General features: G+C 41.1%; 2 protein-coding genes across 5 annotated transcripts; one reads left to right on the forward strand and one right to left on the reverse strand.

Moving 5' to 3' along the window:
* Window positions 1-363: 363 nt before the first annotated feature.
* On the forward strand, window positions 364-11,987 carry daxx (death-domain associated protein). 3 transcript variants are annotated; one of them, XM_040020360.1, is made up of 11 exons: window positions 364-714; window positions 2,120-2,378; window positions 3,502-3,951; window positions 4,240-4,371; window positions 4,510-4,626; window positions 6,019-6,250; window positions 6,462-6,631; window positions 8,086-8,230; window positions 8,792-9,320; window positions 10,215-10,341; window positions 11,339-11,987. In XM_040020360.1, exons 2-11 carry the CDS (start codon window positions 2,136-2,138, stop codon window positions 11,396-11,398), a joined length of 2,205 nt encoding a protein of 734 aa, XP_039876294.1. In that variant the 5' UTR covers window positions 364-714; window positions 2,120-2,135; the 3' UTR covers window positions 11,399-11,987. The 3 variants fall into 3 exon arrangements, with proteins under 3 accessions (XP_039876294.1, XP_039876293.1, XP_039876292.1); XM_040020359.1 differs by having other exon boundaries at window positions 368-718; window positions 8,786-9,320; XM_040020358.1 differs by having other exon boundaries at window positions 369-714; window positions 8,786-9,320.
* Window positions 10,626-18,045, reverse strand: LOC120726646 (gastrula zinc finger protein XlCGF8.2DB-like). Of its 2 annotated transcripts, XM_040020389.1 has the most exons (3): window positions 17,775-17,887; window positions 16,155-16,229; window positions 10,626-15,841 (listed from the first exon to the last, which is right to left on the reverse strand). In XM_040020389.1, the coding sequence occupies exons 2-3, from the start codon at window positions 16,177-16,179 to the stop codon at window positions 14,850-14,852; spliced, it is 1,017 nt and encodes a 338-aa protein (XP_039876323.1). In that variant the 5' UTR covers window positions 16,180-16,229; window positions 17,775-17,887; the 3' UTR covers window positions 10,626-14,849. The 2 variants fall into 2 exon arrangements, with proteins under 2 accessions (XP_039876323.1, XP_039876321.1); XM_040020387.1 differs by lacking the exon at window positions 16,155-16,229 and having other exon boundaries at window positions 17,775-18,045.
* Between the last annotated feature and the right edge of the window lie 655 nt (window positions 18,046-18,700).

Here is an 18,700-nt window from a genome sequence, read left to right on the forward strand (position 1 = left end):
AGAGCAGAAAACGTTTTTCCAATCTTCTGCTGTGTAGTTTGGTAAAGTAGTGTGGTAAAATCCAAGCAGATCAGCATTTTCTAAAATATTCAGAGTCAGACTGGCTATAACCCCCTACCACGTTGAAAGTAGCTTAAACCATCTTTCTTCACCATTCTGAATCTCACATTGAACTTAAACACAAAATAACGGTAAATCTGATAAAAGTTCAAAATATGAAAGTACTAAATGTAAAACAATTAAAGGAGCTTTATAAAGTCAATTAAGTACATTCAAAGAAATAATAATAATAGTAATAAAAACTGACATCAACGGTACACGTCAACAGCTGTCCAATGGGAAATGGCATTACTCATCGTCACGAATCTGTCGTCCAATCAGAGGCGTTGATGTTGAGCGGAGTTTAGCGGGTACATTTTCGATCTCGATTCGATAGCACAGCTAAGTGAAGGGGCATTGTTTTGATGAAGAAGATCCAGTCTGATAAAAACGAACGAGATTAGAGGTTATCTCGGGTTTGTTTACCCGGTTCACGAGGCGATGAGAGCGTAACTCGACTTTTTTTCTGGCAGGTTATTTTTTTACTTAGAAAAGTCCGAATGCTAACTAGCCTCCAGAGCTAACGTCAGCTAAATAACTGGAGTGTTGTGATGTCCTGCGGCGGTGCAACGTTTTCTTGTTTCGTTGTCAACTCCAGCGGCTCGTAAAGAACAGGTCGGTGTGTATCCTACTGTCGCATTATTACGGTGTGTGTGGGTGTGCTTTATTTAACCTTTTGTCTTAAGTTTTCCACCTGTAATGTGCTGTCTGTGTCATCGTGATTAGTTTCACTTTCATGTGTTTGGAAACTGCTATCCCCTGTTTGTTTTCCTATTTTCCGAGTAAACACAGCGGAACGATAACACTGATCAGCCGGCTTCTGTAGCCCTAAATGAAGCATCAAATTCACAAACTGTCGATGCTTCTGTGTTAATGCTGTAATATGGACGCAGGAGCCTGCCTTCCAGTTATTGAAGTTTAACTGATGATAGAAAATGGTGGCATGCAAATAACAGGTTCACACACCCTCAGGTGAATTGTCTAGGCAACGGGACATTGTTGAAAGCAGTCAACTGACATGACTTTGGAGACTTCTAAGACTTCTGAGGGCCACAGAATGTATTTTAGCAGTTATTCCAGAAATCCATTACCCAGCTTGGGAATTTGAGTGATCATGCCTCTGTTTTAGGAAGCTATTTGCTCAGATTAAACTGTTTTTTTAATCCAGAGGTGCTTCATCTATTATCAGGTAACTATGCTGATCCACAGTAGGTTGTGTTAAAGAAGAGTAGCATACATGTATAAAACCAGTACCTACTGACCAATCAAACCGACCATCATTCTGATGCTCTGGTGAGCATCAGTAAAAAATATGGATTTTTATACTCACCTTTATTCCTGCTTTTTCCCTTTTCACTGCAAGCAATGTTTAAATTATTTCATTCCTTTATATGTGGGTGCAGCTGAAACTGTCTCACACACATCTGCACACTATAGTGTTTATTTTACAAACTAAAAAATTGTAATTCTACTTCAGATCCTCCTGTGCCTTTATGGTGGAGCTGTGAAAGTGACAGCTTTGTTAATGCGCACAAATGCATGTGTTCAGCTTTCATTCCTGACTTTAAATTGACTTTTTTGATATTGGAGGACTTTTCCACACATTAATGTAGCACTTTTGAAACATTTCCTCGTACAGACACACAGTAATTTCATCTGTGGCAGCTGTGGTGCTTTCAGCCTTACTGTGTGTTACTCTTCATTTTGTGCTCTGACATCATAGTTTGTAAAGGTTGCCACTCTGCAGTCATTAGACTTGTCTATGTTTCAGATCTTTCATGTGAATATGACCTGAAACTGGTTCTCTTTGAAACCAGATAAAAATATCCTGGGTTTGTTGAACTCTGTTCACAGTGCAGGTCCCTGCTTTGGTATTTAAATAATCAGAAGTGCCCACATGGCCAGAATTTGTCACTTTTTTTTGTGCCAATGTAAATATCGTACAGATCTTGAAAACACTGAAGTTCTGATGCTTGTGTGTCATCCTGTTCTGGTCTCATTCTGCCTGTTTGTATTTTAGAAAGCCGGCGTTTTGAATGGCGGTGGCTCCTGCCTCGATGGCAGATAAAATCATTGTGCTTGATGAGGAAGGCGAAGAAGAAGAGAGTCCTCAGCCCTCCTCCTCTGCCTCCAAATCAAGCCCTGACCTTCAAGCCAAAAATGTCTCGCCGCTCAAAGCTCAGCTGCCAGTGCCCACACACATTACCCAGTCACCCTTCTCTACAGCGAAGAAGACCACGCAGTGTCTGCAGGCAGAGAATCAGAAGTTGTTCACTGAGGTGAGTTTATATGATGTTCCAAAGTTCATGACCAGAACTTAAAATAATGACATTTATGCAGAAGTATTTCATGTGTATCAGACTTCAGATTGCTCTAAGTGCTCAGTTTTTCTGTCTGGGTGACATTGACTTAAAATCTTATCTGTGTGTTTTTAGGCTAATTGTTGAAACATGATATATTTAAATGTTGACTTTTAAATCAAATTAACAAGTGAGATGATCCATGTTTCCCAAATAATGCTGTGGGAAACTAAGTGGTGTCATCAGTTAGTTCCTCATTGAACAGATCAACTCCACTCTTCTAGACTGCAGCTGGTGGTCTTTACCACACTGGGGGCCTGACCAGCCTGCAGGGGAAACACAGGAAGGTCCACAGTTCGCTGGTCAGCAGTGACTCAGCTTTCAGAATAAGAGAGGATTGTATGGTGTTTAACCTGTTATATGTTGTCTCATAGTGATTCAGTAAATGCAAACATTTTACATTCAGTAAAACATCGTTCCATGGAGTTTATCCCAGCATGAGGCGAAGTACATCCTACAGCTCTCCTCCACTGGGTGCAAAACAATTTTATTAAAACAGTCATTAAAAAAAACACGTTTAGTATTTGAAAGTTGGTAAGACCATTTTTGTATATTTCATTTTGATATATAAAAAACAACAACTATAATAAAATAACAATAAAATAATGAAGAAGAAAAAACTATAATAAAAATAACATTCAATTATTATTATTATTTTTAATTTGGCTTCTATGACAGTCTCATTAATAGTGACGGTTTTTTGTGTTTGTTTAAGAAATGAACTGATGGGTGGGTGAGGTTGATTTAGTTGGAGAGTGTACTGTGAGAGGATATAAACACTGGCATTAAATATGTATGTAATATTAAACTTTAGATCTAAACTTCCTCATTTAAATTACCTACTTATTTGAAAATATACAGATACACCCTATAAAGTCAATCCTGGGCCACTTTATACTGCAGATGTGTGTTTGTGTTAAAAAAGCACTGAAACCAGTCTTGCAACATCTGTCTTTTTCACTCCCTTGTTGTTCTCTTTGGTTCCTTATCTGTCATACTTTCTACTTTATCTCATCCTTTTTTTCTGTTTTCTTCCCTCCAGTTTGTGGAGCACTGCAGGCCCCTCACAGAGGACTGCCCGGAGGTCTTGACCTTCCTCCAGACAAAGCACTCCAAGGCCTGCCCGGACTTCCTGTCATCAGTGGAGTTGAGGAACACTTTGGGACGATGTTTGACTCGCGCTCAGGCCAACCGCTCTAAAACATTTGTCTACATCAATGAACTGTGTACTGTGCTCAAGCAGCATGCCATCAAGAAGAAGCAAACCCTCTTCAAGGTTGACCATGGGCCTTCTACCTCAACGTCGAGTGATCTTCAGTCTACCTCCGTCACGCTCAAAAGTACAAGCAAGAGTAAAGGTAACCTGGACGAGGAGGAAGAAGGTGTGCAGCCGGCAGCAGATGAAGAGCAGCCTTCCACCTCAGGACAGCAAGAGAACAGAGAGGCAGACCGAGAAGAGGAGAGAAAAGCTAAAAGAGCCTCCAGGAAGCAGGTTAGTGTGGATTAGGAAAGTTGGGAAGTTTTATTTGTATACTGTATATTATATATACAGTTTTATTTGCACAGCACAATTTGCCTCAGTGTTTTTAATATGACTTCAATACAGTCATTTTAAAAGGGAAAAAGAGTAAAGCAGATCAAAGCACACTGGTTAAGGCAGCCATTAAATATAAACTATTAAAAATATAAAATATCCCTCCTTTTATTTTTCAGCAACAGTAAGGGTTTGACACTTTTGTAGGAAATGATCATTCATGTCTGTCCTGTGTGTTCCTCTCAGATAGCGTACCTGGAGAACCTGCTGAAGGTGTACAACGAGGAGATCTGCCGCCTGCAGCAGGCTGAGCTGAGTCTCACTGACATGGAAGCGGAGGACTCGTTATACATCCAGGAGCACAAACTCAAACGCAAGGTCAGCCTCCAGTGTGGTGCAGCTCGGTGGCTTCCACTCTCTAATACAGACATTAAAGCTGTAAAAAGTAAATGTTTACGACAGCCTGAGTGGCAGCTGCTCACACCTCCCTCACGTGTCCTCCTCCTTTTTTTCCAGATGATGAAGATTTATGAAAAACTGTGTGAACTAAAGGGCTGCAGCACACTAACAGGCCGAGCCATTGAACAGAGAATCAGCTACAAAAGCACTCGTTACCCTGAGATCAACAGGAGGGTGAGCTGCACGTTGTTGGGGCTACTTTCTAACCCGAGGGGTGGATTATGACGCATCTGCAACAGAGCCAGGCTTTTTTTGCATTAACTGCCTCATTGAAACCAAATACAGTTATGATGACTGTGGTTCTAAACTTTGCCTGTTAACTCTGGTTTTACACTTCAGTCTCTGCGCATGCTCATGTTTATGTGCTGCTTTACTCGTAGAAAATTGCAGGCAGACATTATCAGCAGAAGATTAAAGGGCCGTAAAGAAATCTTAAAATCAAACAAAAAACATTAAACAGCAAAGGCAATGCCGTGTTTATACACTGTTGAAAAAACATGACAGTAAAAAAGCAAGGGGATGTCCAATAGTCCCGGTATAACACAAAGTCACTAAGGCCTCCTCATGTAACAGCTCGTCTCCCATGATCTCCTCCATACTTGAAACTATGCTGGGAGATGAAGCAAACCTCCTTATGACTGTGCAGCCTGAAGGTGCTGCTTCAAGCTGCCACCAGTGACAAAAAGCAAAACTAGAGAAAAGTCATTAAGGATGAGGAGACGGTCTGTGGCACCACGTCCTAAACCCTCACATCTCAGTGAGCGTGTTCAGCAGTTTTATTTATACAGCGCCAAATCACAAAGACAACAGACAACCCTAACAATCATGTGACCCACTGAGCAAGTGCTTTGGAGACAGTGGGATGAATGCTATAACTCAAGAATGCAGTGACGTAGGATTTTAACATTTTTATAATAGGAGGCTGAGTGGGAGCTCTGATGGCGGTTAGTATTTTTCCGATTGCCTGAAAAGATGCCTCTCCAGTCCTCTTGACACTTTCATTTGAAATAAAGCAGTTGAAATGGATTCACATCTGGACTGATTGATATTCCTTAATTTAAATGACTTGATCTTACACTGCAGTGATTCAGTGTTCCCTTCATTCTTTGAACATTTGTTGTTCTGCTCTGTGTGCTCTCAGGACTGCTGTTTATTTTGAGCTCTTCTGAACTCTGTAGCATTTAAACTTGATTCTAATTCAGGTCTGATGCTGTCGTATAATCTAATGAAACATTTGGGTTACATTTTAGTTCGTGACTAATTCAGATTTACTGCTAAAATATTCTTGGTTAAACTGATAAGGTTTCTAATTTAACATTAACTGTGAGCATCAGTGTAAAAGAGATTAGGCCACAGATCAGGACCAAGCATAAAAACATTATTGGTTTCTTGCTGCTATTAATGGTTTCTGTCTGAGGTTTCCGAACTATTTGCAGTTCTTTATAAAACACAAACTGGCAGAAACACACAGCGATCACACAGAAGAGATTTGTATCTGTGGTTATTTAATTTCACGGAGCTATATTTTCATTCGAGTTTTGTCCTCTGTGTTCCTCCCTTTGTCAGATCGAGCGTTTCATCAACAGTCCCGAGGTACGACAAAACCCTCCTGATTACCAGGACATCCTCCAGCAGGTGTTGCGTGCCAACGATCGCCACAACCTCTGCTTGACCAGGAAGCATATAAACCAGATCGCCCAGGAGGCGTTCAGAGAAACCGGGAGCCGCATACAGGACCGCCGTCACCTGGACCTCGTCTACAACTTTGGCTCTAGCCTCACCGACACCTATAAGCCTGGTAAGATAATAAAGAGAAATGCTGCTGCTCGTGCGGGGCTTCACTGTCTGACTGCACACTGAAGTGTTTCTACTCACAAATCTGATCGTCGATTTGAATTAAAATATGAATATTTGTTCATTAATTTACTTTAACGTTTGCTCCACACTTTCATTTCCTCACTGCTGACATTTTTGCTCTCATCCTCTTGTCTCTCCGCCTCCCTCTTTAGCCACAGACCCGGCTCTGAAGGACCCCTCACTGCTGAAGAAACTGCGGTTGAACCGAGAAGTTGCTCTAACTAGCCTGGAGGAGGTCATCAAGAAGTACGCTGTGAAACAGGACGACACGGAGGAGAAGGAGAGGAGCAAACGACTGCAAAAAGACAGGAAGGACAAAGAGGTAACAGAGGAACATCATCACAGTGATAGGTTTAAGCTACAAACCTATTCGCTGGAACGTTGAAGACAATTTAATTACACAGAAAAGCAAGACACGAGTAGGCAAAGTTCTTTATGCTTCTCGTGCACGGGAGAGAACCGGACAAACGCCGTTCCTTCGCTTGACCCCAGTTGTTCTCGTCCGCTCTTTTATTGAGGTTACATGAATATACATAGGTTCATTAACATATGACGTCTACCTACACACAAAGAGTACCTTGCCTGTGTGTGTGTGTGTGTGTGTGTGTGTGTGGTCAGAGTGTGACCCGATAAGCGACTTCCCTAAACCTGCTGGTCTGGAAGTCCAGCAGTTCATCTAAACAAAAGGCACTTAGACTAAAACAGACATAGATACGTTTATCCTACCACAAAACAATAAAAGCAGGTACGACCTCTCTGAATGCCAGAGCACTCTAGAATGCACACAAAGCCTTTGCAGACTATTAACTATTAACACTATTAACTATGACATTGATTATAACACTCTAAGCATATATGAGTAGATATTTCTAAGCATAAATGACAATCAACAATATAAACCTGACACACAGCTGTTTGGTTTTATTTTTATGTGTGAAAACATTAGATTTTATGTCTTTCTGCCAACATCAGTCTGCTTTATTTCTTAAAAAGAATTAAGGTCAAAATTTGTGGTACATCTTGTGTATTGAATAGCAATATATTTTACAGTTTAATCTTATAAAGCAGAGGAAGAAAGTATTTTAATCACACAGGACTGTAAAAGTACCAAAGTAAAGAAGTAAAAATGTAACTCAGGTTTTACCTTTTCTATTTATTTATGTTCTGATGAGGTATGTTGGCATTAATAAATAAATAAAATTGCCAATGTCAGTAAAATTTGCTGGCTCAGAAATATAAAATACATAGTGGGGAGGAAAAATTGTAATGTGACAAAGAAAAACATTTATAAACCTGTGAGTCGTGTTTGGGGGAAAACAAAGAAACTGGAGTGTTTATTTGTTTCACTTAATCCCAAAAGTTTTGTCTCATATTAATCTGAAATTATGAGACTAGATTTTAGTTTTGTGTTTGTTTGGGCGATCGTGCCTCAAGAGTTGGCAGTTTGTCTTGTAATCGGAAGGTTGCCGGTTCGAGCCCCGGCTCGGTCGTTGTGTCCTTGGGCAAGACACTTCACCCATTGCCTACTGGTGGTGGTCAGAGGGCCCGGTGGCGCCAGTGTCCGGCAGCCTCACCTCTGTCAGTGCGCCCCAGGGTGGCTGTGGCTACAATGTAGCTGCCATCACCAGTGTGTGAATGTGTGTGTGAATGGGTGGATGACTGGATGTGTAAAGTGCTTTGGGGTCCTTAGGGACTAATAAAGGTCTATACCAATTCAGGCCTTTTACCATGTGTTTGTGTTCTGAATCTTGTTTAATTTCCTTTGCTGCGTTTCAGGGCCACACGTCAGGAAAAAAAGTGGAAACTGAAGAGATGAATGGCGTGTCTGAGGAGGAGGAGGAGGAAGAGGATGAAGATGATGAATCCTCAGATCCAGACATAGAGGAAGAGATCCAGGCCAGCACTCAGCAGGATGGACCAGGTTAGACCAAATAAATGTGGTTATATTGAAGCAACATATTGGCTGACAAGCATCAAATTAGATATAAATCTAATTTCATTGTTCACCAGCACGTAAAAGCTGCATGTATAGAACACAGGAGTTTGCATCTAGGTAACTGCCCTCTGCGGTCTGTACCAGGATCTAAATATTCTTATTTTATGAAAACATAACTGAGTTTCTGAGATTTTAAGTCACCGCTAGGACTGCTGCTAAGGTTAGCCACACTGTGCTGATAATGTGTAACGTATGATTTAATCATTGAACAGAATGATTAACAATTTAATGTGACTCATAAACACACAGAGAATTCATACAGACAATGTTTAAACTCATCCGTCAGATTGGGCTCAATTAAAGACTGTTTTTCTTCCCTTTAGGCTGTTATTTGGTCTGTTTTTTTTTTCCTCCCTTTTAAACAACGAATACATTCATACAGTCAAATAAGTGTTATCAGATTTCAAAAATGTGACCAGATGAAGGGGGCAGAGATAAGAGAAGAAAATATTTATGTGCCTTTTTTGCTTCTTTCTTTAGATGAAGAAGACAACGAGGAAGACGACATTAACGAGGTGGAACAAGCGAGCGAAGGCACCAACAAGGAGGATCAGAACGATGATCAGATTGGACACGTTTCTGCAGGCGAAGAAGGAAGCTTGAAAGATGAGGACGAGCAGGTTACGAGTCCTGCTTCTGATGAGACAAAGTCCCAGATCTCGCCGCTGTCTGATATCCCCTCCCCCGCAGAAAGCCCCAGCCAATCAGAGCCCATGCAGACTGATGACCAGAGGCCGTTATCGAATGGTGACCACAAGAGCTTACAGGAACCTGCAGATTCTTCCAGTCATGAGTCAGTCGTCCTGTCAAACTACAACCAAGGCGAAACGGGCCTCACAGCAGCAGCCAATGGGACAGCATCTCCGTCATCGCCAGAAGACGGCGTGGAAAGGTGCGGCACGCAGACAAGCAATGGCACGTCTCCACCGCCCAGCCCCAGAACCACGAGGAGCCAGAAGAGGAAGTGGGAGGAAAGGAACTCGCAGAGTAGAAAGAACCTAATCATCCACGACAGGTGAGGCTGTCGCTGAGAGGTCAGGAGTCCACGCTGAAAATGTGTTTGTGAGACAAGTAATAATACAAACAAACAAATAATGACTTATTTCTCAAAGTCAATGTGAATATATTTGATGCTCTTTAGCTTTGTAACTTTTATAACTGTTCTTAACTATCAACGTTCAGAAGGCAGAAGCAGGTGTTATAATGTGTTTATAGTAATATTTAAAACTGTAGGAGAGCAGCATGGAGGCCTGCTGCTCTCAGGAGGAACAGTTTTACGCCTCCACCGTGAAAAGCTGACGAGGCTTTGTTTCCACTCTGCTGGGCGGCGTGAACACGACAGTTCAAGATCGACGCAACGGAGCATTTTCAATTTGAAACCATCAGTGCGTCTACTGGGACGCTGAGGCCTTTCACCTTTTGAACACGATGAACTTAAATAGTTTTAATAAACAGAATGTGAAAGGTTTGACTAGTTTTTAATTAAATAACCAAATTTGTGTCAGGATGAGAAACTCAGGCTTATATAAACTTCATGGTGGTGATTTAACCTCAGAATAAGTGTGGCAGTGTGAAAACACTCATGTTTAATTACCAGTGAGGTAACAGTTGAACTGGAAATTAATAATGGTATCCTAAGACGAGCTCTAAAATCATTTCTCTTGCTTGTATCAAGAGTTACCATCATTTCTGTTGTGTTCATCACTTCATAATCTGAGACTTTCACTGACTGTGTCTAATAGACGAGGCTGCATTGAAATGTGTGACTTAGAAAATGTCCAGTTATCGAAAATCCTGCTGTCATTTAAATTGTAGTTTCAGCTCTTTGAACTTGAGTTCATGGTTTTATTTCTCTGGGTTCATTTATTCTCTGTATGTTTGTTGATCTTGGCTCTTTCATTCTCTTCAGTGATGCGGACATCCCTCTGGATATGGGCGTTGTGAGCTGCAACTCTCCAGAGACCACTCGAGCAAACACGCCAACGCAGGAAGTGGTCAGCAGCTCGCAGTCGACACCGCCACCGAAGAAAAACAAGGTGGGGCAAATAGAGTCATACCAGAGGAGCTGAGTCACGATTCAGGATAGAAACGATGCAGTGAGGACGACACTTTGAATAAAACACCTCACGTGTCTGAATTTACAGTTATTTTGTCATTTTGACAAACTGTATCAACACAATGGACCTAAAATAACACACAAAAATAAAACCTCAAAGTGGTGAAAAGTGAAATAGGTTTTGCAAAATATGTTTAAATGTTTAACAAATAATTTTTATAGCTTGAAGTCTAAATATACATACATGTAAAAAAAAAAAATTTCTTTTACAAATTTTGTAAACAGGTTTATCCAACTACTTACATTCAGAAGTGTGTATCTGTTCACACAAATTATTTGTGCCACTCTGAAAACTAGTTCCTGTTGCCCACAAGACAGAGGGGCACATCACAGGCCTGACAACAGGATGTGTATCACTCCTCCTGTTGTCCACCTGGAGACGGTGTTTACATTGAAGGCTGCCTTTGGTGTTTTTTTTTGTCCAGCTGTAGCTGCGTCGTTGTTTTGACAGACACGCAGAAAAAACCCCCACTTCACTCCAAACGAGCTTAATGCCACAAATCTCAAAAATTGCTGTTCTCGCAGCAATTTTCTCAAAACTTTCGTCTGTTACTAAGCAACCAAATGGTGTGTTGCCATATAATTTTGTGATAGGCTGACAAGGTGAATTTTTCCATGAATAGTAAAGGGCGTTGAAAAGCACGGTGTGAATTATCATAACTCTGGTGTTATTTGGCCTCTCAACACTAAAAACTGGAACGTAGTTGAAGTCTTCACTTTTAACACAAGTTAAAAACTGAGGCTCAGCGAGGGTGCGTCTTGTTGCCACGTCACCTTAAATTGGTCATGTGATGTGGACACACCGGTACGCCTGTCAACAGCATCAACATGTTTTTAAAGATGTTTTTATTCTGCTGATACTCCGAGTGTTTCTCCAGAAGAGTAAATACTTTATGCTGCTGTCTGTGTGATTGCAGGTCAACGTGGCGACACAGTGTGACCCAGACGAGATCATCGTCCTGTCAGACTCAGATTAACCTTTAACCTCAGAACTGTGACTAGAGTCAGAGAGCCATTTACAGCAGAGGAAGGCTGAGGTTTGAAGCAAATAAAAGCCAACACGACTGTTTTTGTAAAGAACTGGAATGAAATGTTTGTGATTCAATGTGTATAAACGCCAGCTGAAGCAGCAGGTTCTGGGATGCCTCTGCTGTGCACTACAGAATAAAGTTTTCATTTGATCCGAGCAGGGAAACTCGAGCTGACGCCGACCTCGGCTGCTTCTTGCACTTTGGGTACGGAAACTAACCGCCACTCATTGTGTCGCTAAAAATAGTGAAATACATTCTGTTTTTTTACTGCTCTGAAGCTGAAAATACTTCACTGGGATTCTTTTTACTCGACCTGAACGCTGATTTGTGGTTGGTGTGTTTTTAGGTAACAATCAGTGCCTGATTAAAATTGAACTGAGCAGTCAGACGTGAGGCCCAGATGTTGAATTTCACTGGACATGGCTGCTCTGGCAAACTTCCAGTTTGTTTACATTTTTATATTTCAAATCTGTTCTTTCTTAACGGAGCAGGCGGTGAGGTGATGTTCTCTATTAAAGTCCTTCTATTGATGTTGTTTTATTTGCTGCTATTTATGATCTGAGCGAGCTGTGCCGTGGTTTCAGTTGCAGCAACGACAACAGGAAAACATTTACACTGTTTAGATGTTTCCTCTCCCAATTTCGATTCAAAATGAATTCAGTTAAAAGGTTTAAAATAAAGTAATTTACCTACTGAGGCAGGTGCTGGTGAGGCTGCAGGAACAGCTACAGGAACGGAAACGCTAAAAGCAAACCCCACAAAAAAAACAATCCCCCACCCCCCCAAAAAACTGCAACAAAGTCTTCCTGCTTAAACATGTTGTTGTGCTGCATCACTCACAGGAGACAAAAGCATTAATCTGAACTAACCAAATCACTTTTGAGTCATTTGTGGGACTTTTGTTGATTTAAAAACTAAAACACACCAGTGAGCCACAATTTTCAACCTTTTGAGGATTTTAAAATAATGCTACACTCACAGAGTGTATTAATCCTCGTCTGAAAAGTAGTTCTAAACAAATCCACTCCTCCTTTTGGAGTAGCGTATGCTGAAAACTACATGCCCAGCTGTTTTAAGAAATAACTGCATATTTATGAGCCTCATTTCCAGCCGTCTTTAATCATAACCAGCAGTAAATTGCAGGAAGTTATGACGCGTACTGCTTGTCGAGGGGTCTGTTGACACTGAAATATAAATAACAGCAGTCTTATCTTTAAAGCGGTCAAATTTCATCCCAAGACAGACGAACTCTACCTCTGCCCACAAGTGTGCGTAAAAGATGGATGTAGTCGACATCATCCATTTGTTGCTTAAGTCCTGATATGTCGAGCTGAATGTTTTGGCGAGGTCACACTGAACCCCCTTTAGGTAGTGACCTGTCAATCATGAAGTAGGCCTGTTTTTCACCGGGTGCATTTGTTTGTCCTCGTTTTTCTAACGAGGATCATAATTTACTAAATAAACGTCAAATTCAAGAAGACCCAAAAGCAGCGACTGAGGCCATAAACCATAAAGTCTTAATAGCTCATAGGTCGATGCAGATTTCTATAGACTGACATCTTTGCAAGTAATCGCTCCCTGCTGGCCGTTAGAAAGATTACATGGTGCTTCCACGCTGGCTTTACTGTTATTATACAGTAATAACAGTCTGAGCGCCTCTGCGGGATAACCACGTTCTTTCTTCCTGCTGCCAAAGCTCACCTCAGCCAAAACTAAACATGAACACAAAGATCACTGCAGGTCTGGTGACTCTGCGTTTGGGTCCCTTTAGAGATCCTGAACACCTTTAATTATAAATACATTCTGTGCTTTATTCAAGGTTTGTTTTGTGTTTTTGTTTTCGTGTCGGTGCACTGGGCATTGGGAAAAATTGAGAAATACTTTTTAAAAACCTTTGTTGGGTTGTTTTTTTGTTTGCTTTATGCAGGCTTGGAGTTAAATTGTTTTTCTTTCTTTTCTTTTTTTGTAGTAGCAGATCGCCTCACAGGTGAAACGATGATATTTTGGGGTAAAAGCTCTTTTCAGAGTTAATAAAATGCCTGGAATGTTACCTTTGCTGCGATCTATTAGACCTCGTTTATGCAGAGGAACGTTTCGTCATTCACTGTGAATTTGTTCCTTTTTTTTTTTTCATTTTTGATATTAAAATAAATACTTTTGTCATAAAAGACTCTGCTTCTGATTTTTACTTGTAGAATTAAAATATTTTAATGTCAGTTTTTCAAAAGCTGCAGATTGGTTTGTATGTCTTTCTTTCAGGTACTTTATCAGCTGGTTTATGTCATGGCGTTAGCTCAAACCCACAGATGTTGCTTCATGTTGTTTGCCCCTTGAATAATTTACAAAAATCAGAATCTTCCATTTAGTCTTTAACAGCTTCATTTAATTATGAACGCAGTGCAAATAATTGTTCTGTATAATGTTTCAGAGGAGTGGTGTAATATTCAACGTAAGAAACAAATTATTAAATTATTATTAAATTATTAACGTAAAGCAGCCGAAAAAACAAGAAAAGAAAGATCGAAAGACAAACGTCTTCTCCTGGACAGGTGAGCTGCTTCCTTTTCCCATGATGCCTATTGTTACACCCTGCTTAAAAGCAAGGTTGTATCTGGGGTGGGGTGTGACACAAAGTGAAAAGAAAACTATTAACTGCCACACAGTTAATGTGGCAGTAAAAAACTATTTCACAACCAAACAACCCAATGAGGCCCAAAATCCACTGTGGTTCACAATTATCTCTGTAAAGGCACACCTTTTTTGCCCGAACCACTGTAGCCCACATCCCAGAGAAAAGCAAAGGAAAAGGGGGCGTGGCATTTTGAGGCGGCAGTCTTGATGCAGTGCTGACGAGCTGCACCACATCTCAGCTGCAGCTTGTGAGGCAGACCTGGAACACAGGAGGAGGAGAAAGAGCTCTCTCACATGGGGAGACCCCCGGTCAGCAACCGTAACACCTATCAACAAACTATCTTTGCTGTATGTGGCTAATAGCTTAGCATTCTGCTAACTATGATCACTAGAGTCTCGAGCTTCACTTGTACAGAGACGCCAATAATAAAGTTTTTCCTCAGCTGGTTTCTCGCCATGTGGGGAAAATCGATTTAAAACATGAACATGTTGGTGGTGCGCAGAGAACTTCTGTTTCAGATGGAGTTTTGTCCTCACCATCACTGTGAGGAAAAATTATATCTCAGGATGGGAAAAAATAACACAATTTAGTTTCATCTTTAGGAGAAAAGTGAGGGAGCCGGACCCTAGATAAAGTGTCTCAGGTACATGGATGCAACGAGTCAGTCATACGAGGTAGTGGTGTAGCTGGTGGACGGTTTTGTGTCTGTGTTAAAATGAGACCAAACCTACACCCTGTTTAGCTCCTGGTTGATTCGGAGCTTCATCAGTCTGCGGAGCAGCTGATGTTCTTTCCTGTGATAAATGACTTTCTCACGTGAGTCGTCATGTGCTTTTTCACATGTGTGACGTTATAAAATCTTTCCCCACACAGCGAGGAGCTGAAGGTTTTCTCTTCAGCGTGACTCTTCAGATGCTGTTTGAGACTCCGGCTGTGAGTAAATCTTCTCCCACACTCGGAGCAGCTAAAAGCTTTTTGTCCCGTGTGGATCAACATGTGAGAATTGAGGTCGGCGTTGCGGCCGAATGTTTTGCTGCACCTGGAGCAGCTGTAGGGTTTTTCTCCCGTGTGGATGCACAGGTGTTGTTTCAGATTCCCGCTGTGTGTGAACGTTTTACTGCAGAACTTGCAGCTGAATGGTTTCTCCCCCGTGTGAGTCCTCCGGTGGTTTATTAGCGTTGTCTTGTCTTTAAAGCTTCGTCCACACTCAGAGCAGCTGAACGGTTTCTTTTCCGTGTGAATCCCCATGTGTCTCTGCAGGTTTCCACTGTCCACAAATCTTTTTCCACACTGAGAGCAGCTGACAGGTTTCTCTCCTGTGTGGGTTCTCAGATGTCTGCTCAGATTTCTGCTGTGACCAAATTTTCTCCCACAGACAGAGCAGCTGAATGGTTTCTCATCAGCATCACCTGATGCCCGAGGCGCTGCAGGTTCACGGCTCTGCTCACACTCATCAGAATCACTGACGTCTGTGTCTGAAGAGCCTGAAGTTTTCCTGTCAGGCTGTAGATCTGGATCAGGCTCTGGTCTTCCCACAGAGTCACTGACCTCCTCAGTCTGTCTGTGATAAAGCTGTGAGGATTCAGGTTTCTCTTCACCCTCCTCACTCTTCACAGGGGCAGGGCTGGAAGTGAGCTGGGCGATGACAACCTCCTCCTGTTCGTCTTTAATGTCTGGGTCCTCCCGGTCCATACTGGAGCTCCACTCCTGCTCCTCTATTTCACCAATGACCACTTTTTGGACACCCAGAGGTAAACCTGAAACACAAACATTAATATTGAGCTCATTTTGTCCTGAAACCAGAAAATTTTCACAAAGTGACAGTTACTTTTTGTGGATAATGAACATATTTTTACATGACCATGACAATTAATATGACTTTTAGGAGCTCGTATTTATTCAGGACTTGTTTTCAGTTGATCAGCTTTTCTCCTGTCTCCTCACCTGCTCTGTGCGCTGGTGGGAGGAGCTAAGTGGAGGTGACATACCATCAGAGAGAAGCTAGCGTCATGCTAGTGTTAGCTTATCATCAGCAGCGAATCTGTTTCCAGCAGCAGCAATAAAACTCACCTTCTTTTCTCGGTTCCAGTTCCATCTTTAAATCAACTTCCGGTGGTTCACAGTGTCGGGCCACCTATATGTGTACTTTTAAGGAAAACACGACACAGTAGGAGTAGGTATTGATTTATAAATACTACTGTGTTTATAAACTAAGCTGTAGTGTTTGCACAAACCAAACACTAAATAAGAACTCATCACTGTGCAATAGACATTTAGCGGAACCTAGCTAGTTCTATCTAACTGTCTGTATGTCTCTAACTAACTTGGCAGCCTGTTCTCTTTGTCTTGATAATACTTTCTTTAACGATTGAAGACATTTTGGGGTCAACGTAAAAGAAAGGCAGATGTGAAATGTAAAATTTAGGTCAGAGGTTAAATGTGACAAGGTTTCTATTTATTGACAACAAACACTTCCAAGAGTCATAGTTTCTGAGTTATAAGGCTTTTTGTCGGTTGTTTGTCAGTCCTTTAAGAGTCTCTAACAAAGCCGATGTTTCAAGACTTCCCCCGTGTCTTTAGACATGTTTTAGGTTTCATATCTTTCAATATCAAAACCAATCCTACAATGTCAGTAGGTAATGAATCAGTAAAACATTGTGTCTTTTACAGCAGAATAACAGTGTGTTCACCCTGCAGTGTTTAGTCATAAAGTACATTTTTGTTATGTCCTGTCCAGCTTTTGAAGGACATATTTTGCTCATCATTAGGAAAGATTAATTTATATTTTCTGAGCTATTAACTGGAATTACAGGTTCTAGAACAAAGTTGTAGTTTATTTTGTGAATCTACACCAGGAGACCCCAGAGGAGCGGACACTGAGGAGTACACGCCCTTCACCTTCAGCTACAGGGACTAGCTGCTACTGGCAACTGTTGTCCGGATTCAGTGATTCACCTGCTTATTACTAGGGGTGGGTTTTTATAATCAATTTATCAATTAAAATCGATTCTGGCTTGGATAACGTGAAATCGATTCATTAAAATCCTGAATCGATTTTTTAATATAAATTTATTTTGCCCGAAATGCCAGAATCTCACGTGAAACCTCACAAAATTTCAACAACCACCAAACAGCTAAGACAGTAAATGAGAGCAGAAACACGGATTCTGCACAAAGACGTAAACACACAGCGCGGAATCGTGGATCAAATCGATTCGGGACCTTGTGAATCGGAAACGAATCGATTCTAGAAATGAGTGACGATACCCAGCCCTAGTTATTACTCAGTTATTTGATTACAGGTGCTTCATACGGTCTTGTTAATGTTTTACTTGTTTACATGTTTAGATGTGTGTACGAAGCTGTTTGCATGACCTTTGGCCTCTGAGAAAAACATCTTTACAAAAACCGAGTCGCCGTTTGTATTCTTTTTTATTTTTTAATTTAATGCATGTTGATCATTTATTTGTTTATTTATTTATTTATTTATTTTTACAAAAAAAACTCGTCGTATTTAGTCAAGGGTTTGGTTTTTGGCGATCAGCTTTTCTCCTGTCTCCTCACCTGCTCTGCGCGCTGGTGGGAGGAGCTAAGTGGAGGTGACATACCATCAGAGAGGACCTAGCGCGATGCTAGCGTTAGCTTATCAGCATCAGTGAGTCTGTTTCCAGTAGCGGGGAGTAAACTCACCTTCGTTTCTCGGCTCCAGTTCCGTCTTTAAGTCAACGTCCGGTGGTTGACAGTGTCGGGTCCAGCTCAGCTCTGTCCACAGAACCGGACTTTGGAGGACTTTCTGGATCCATCTGCTAACCGAGCGCATAATCAAGTCCACTAAAATAAGCGCTGCCACTTCCGGGAAACATTTCAAAATGAAATGATAATAAGCATACAGATTTACTTCCGATATGCTCCATCAAAATAAAATGTTTTATTTTGGAGTCAATCCCTTAGGTAAATTACTTTTACCTAAATGCAAAAGTCATATTTGCTCCACTCTAGTATCTGCAGTCCTGTCCTATTACACTGCAGTGCTCCACTACCTGGTTTAGTCACTCAGGTAGGTAAATTAGAATCCCTAAATGTTCCTCTGACACAATGAGATAGAGAGTCACACATTTCACCACTCTACCACACACAGAAACCATAATTCAAGTGAAAAATAATATGATTTTTGCAAATGTAATGAAACTTTTTTTTGCGTTTGTTAGTGTCCAAGAATAATTCAGAGTGAACAATCAGAGATTTCAATCTAATCCACCCGTTTTAGGTCGAAGTCTTTAGTTATCAAACATGAGGCAAAGGCTCGGGCGTTAAAGGAATTAAAGAACAAAGCATCTGTGACAAAGCAGGTAAGATGAAAACCATCGAAACATTATTTATTAATTAATATTAGTTCAGTGTCTTCATCACATAGAGGCAGCTCACCAATTCATTCAGCCCTTAAAGTAGCATTATTCAGTACACATACTAGAAAATCACATTGCTACTACACAGACCTGCACACAATGCAAACTGGTAATAGAGTTGTTTTGAATGGATCGTTAATATAACACCACTTGACAGCCCCACATGCGTGGCACTGTGTAAAAACTGATAAAAGCAGAGCCATTGTGGTA

This window comes from Simochromis diagramma, unplaced genomic scaffold, assembly GCF_900408965.1.
Source record: "Simochromis diagramma unplaced genomic scaffold, fSimDia1.1 OVJJ01000753.1, whole genome shotgun sequence".
Lineage (NCBI taxonomy): Eukaryota > Metazoa > Chordata > Actinopteri > Cichliformes > Cichlidae > Simochromis > Simochromis diagramma.

Bases quoted from the DNA above. Each gene is read 5' to 3' on its own strand.
- daxx (XM_040020359.1), top strand. From the start codon at position 2,136: ATGGCGGTGGCTCCTGCCTCGATGGCAGATAAAATCATTGTGCTTGAT. The intron at 6,632-8,085 runs GTAACAGAGGAA...GCTGCGTTTCAG, and splicing joins AAGACAGGAAGGACAAAGAG to GGCCACACGTCAGGAAAAAA. The intron at 9,321-10,214 runs GTGAGGCTGTCG...CATTCTCTTCAG, and splicing joins AACCTAATCATCCACGACAG to TGATGCGGACATCCCTCTGG.
- LOC120726646 (XM_040020387.1), bottom strand. From the start codon at position 17,904: ATGCGCTCGGTTAGCAGATGGATCCAGAAAGTCCTCCAAAGTCCGGTT. The intron at 15,842-17,774 runs GTGAGTTTACTC...TTTGTGTTTCAG, and splicing joins ACTGGAGCCGAGAAACGAAG to GTTTACCTCTGGGTGTCCAA.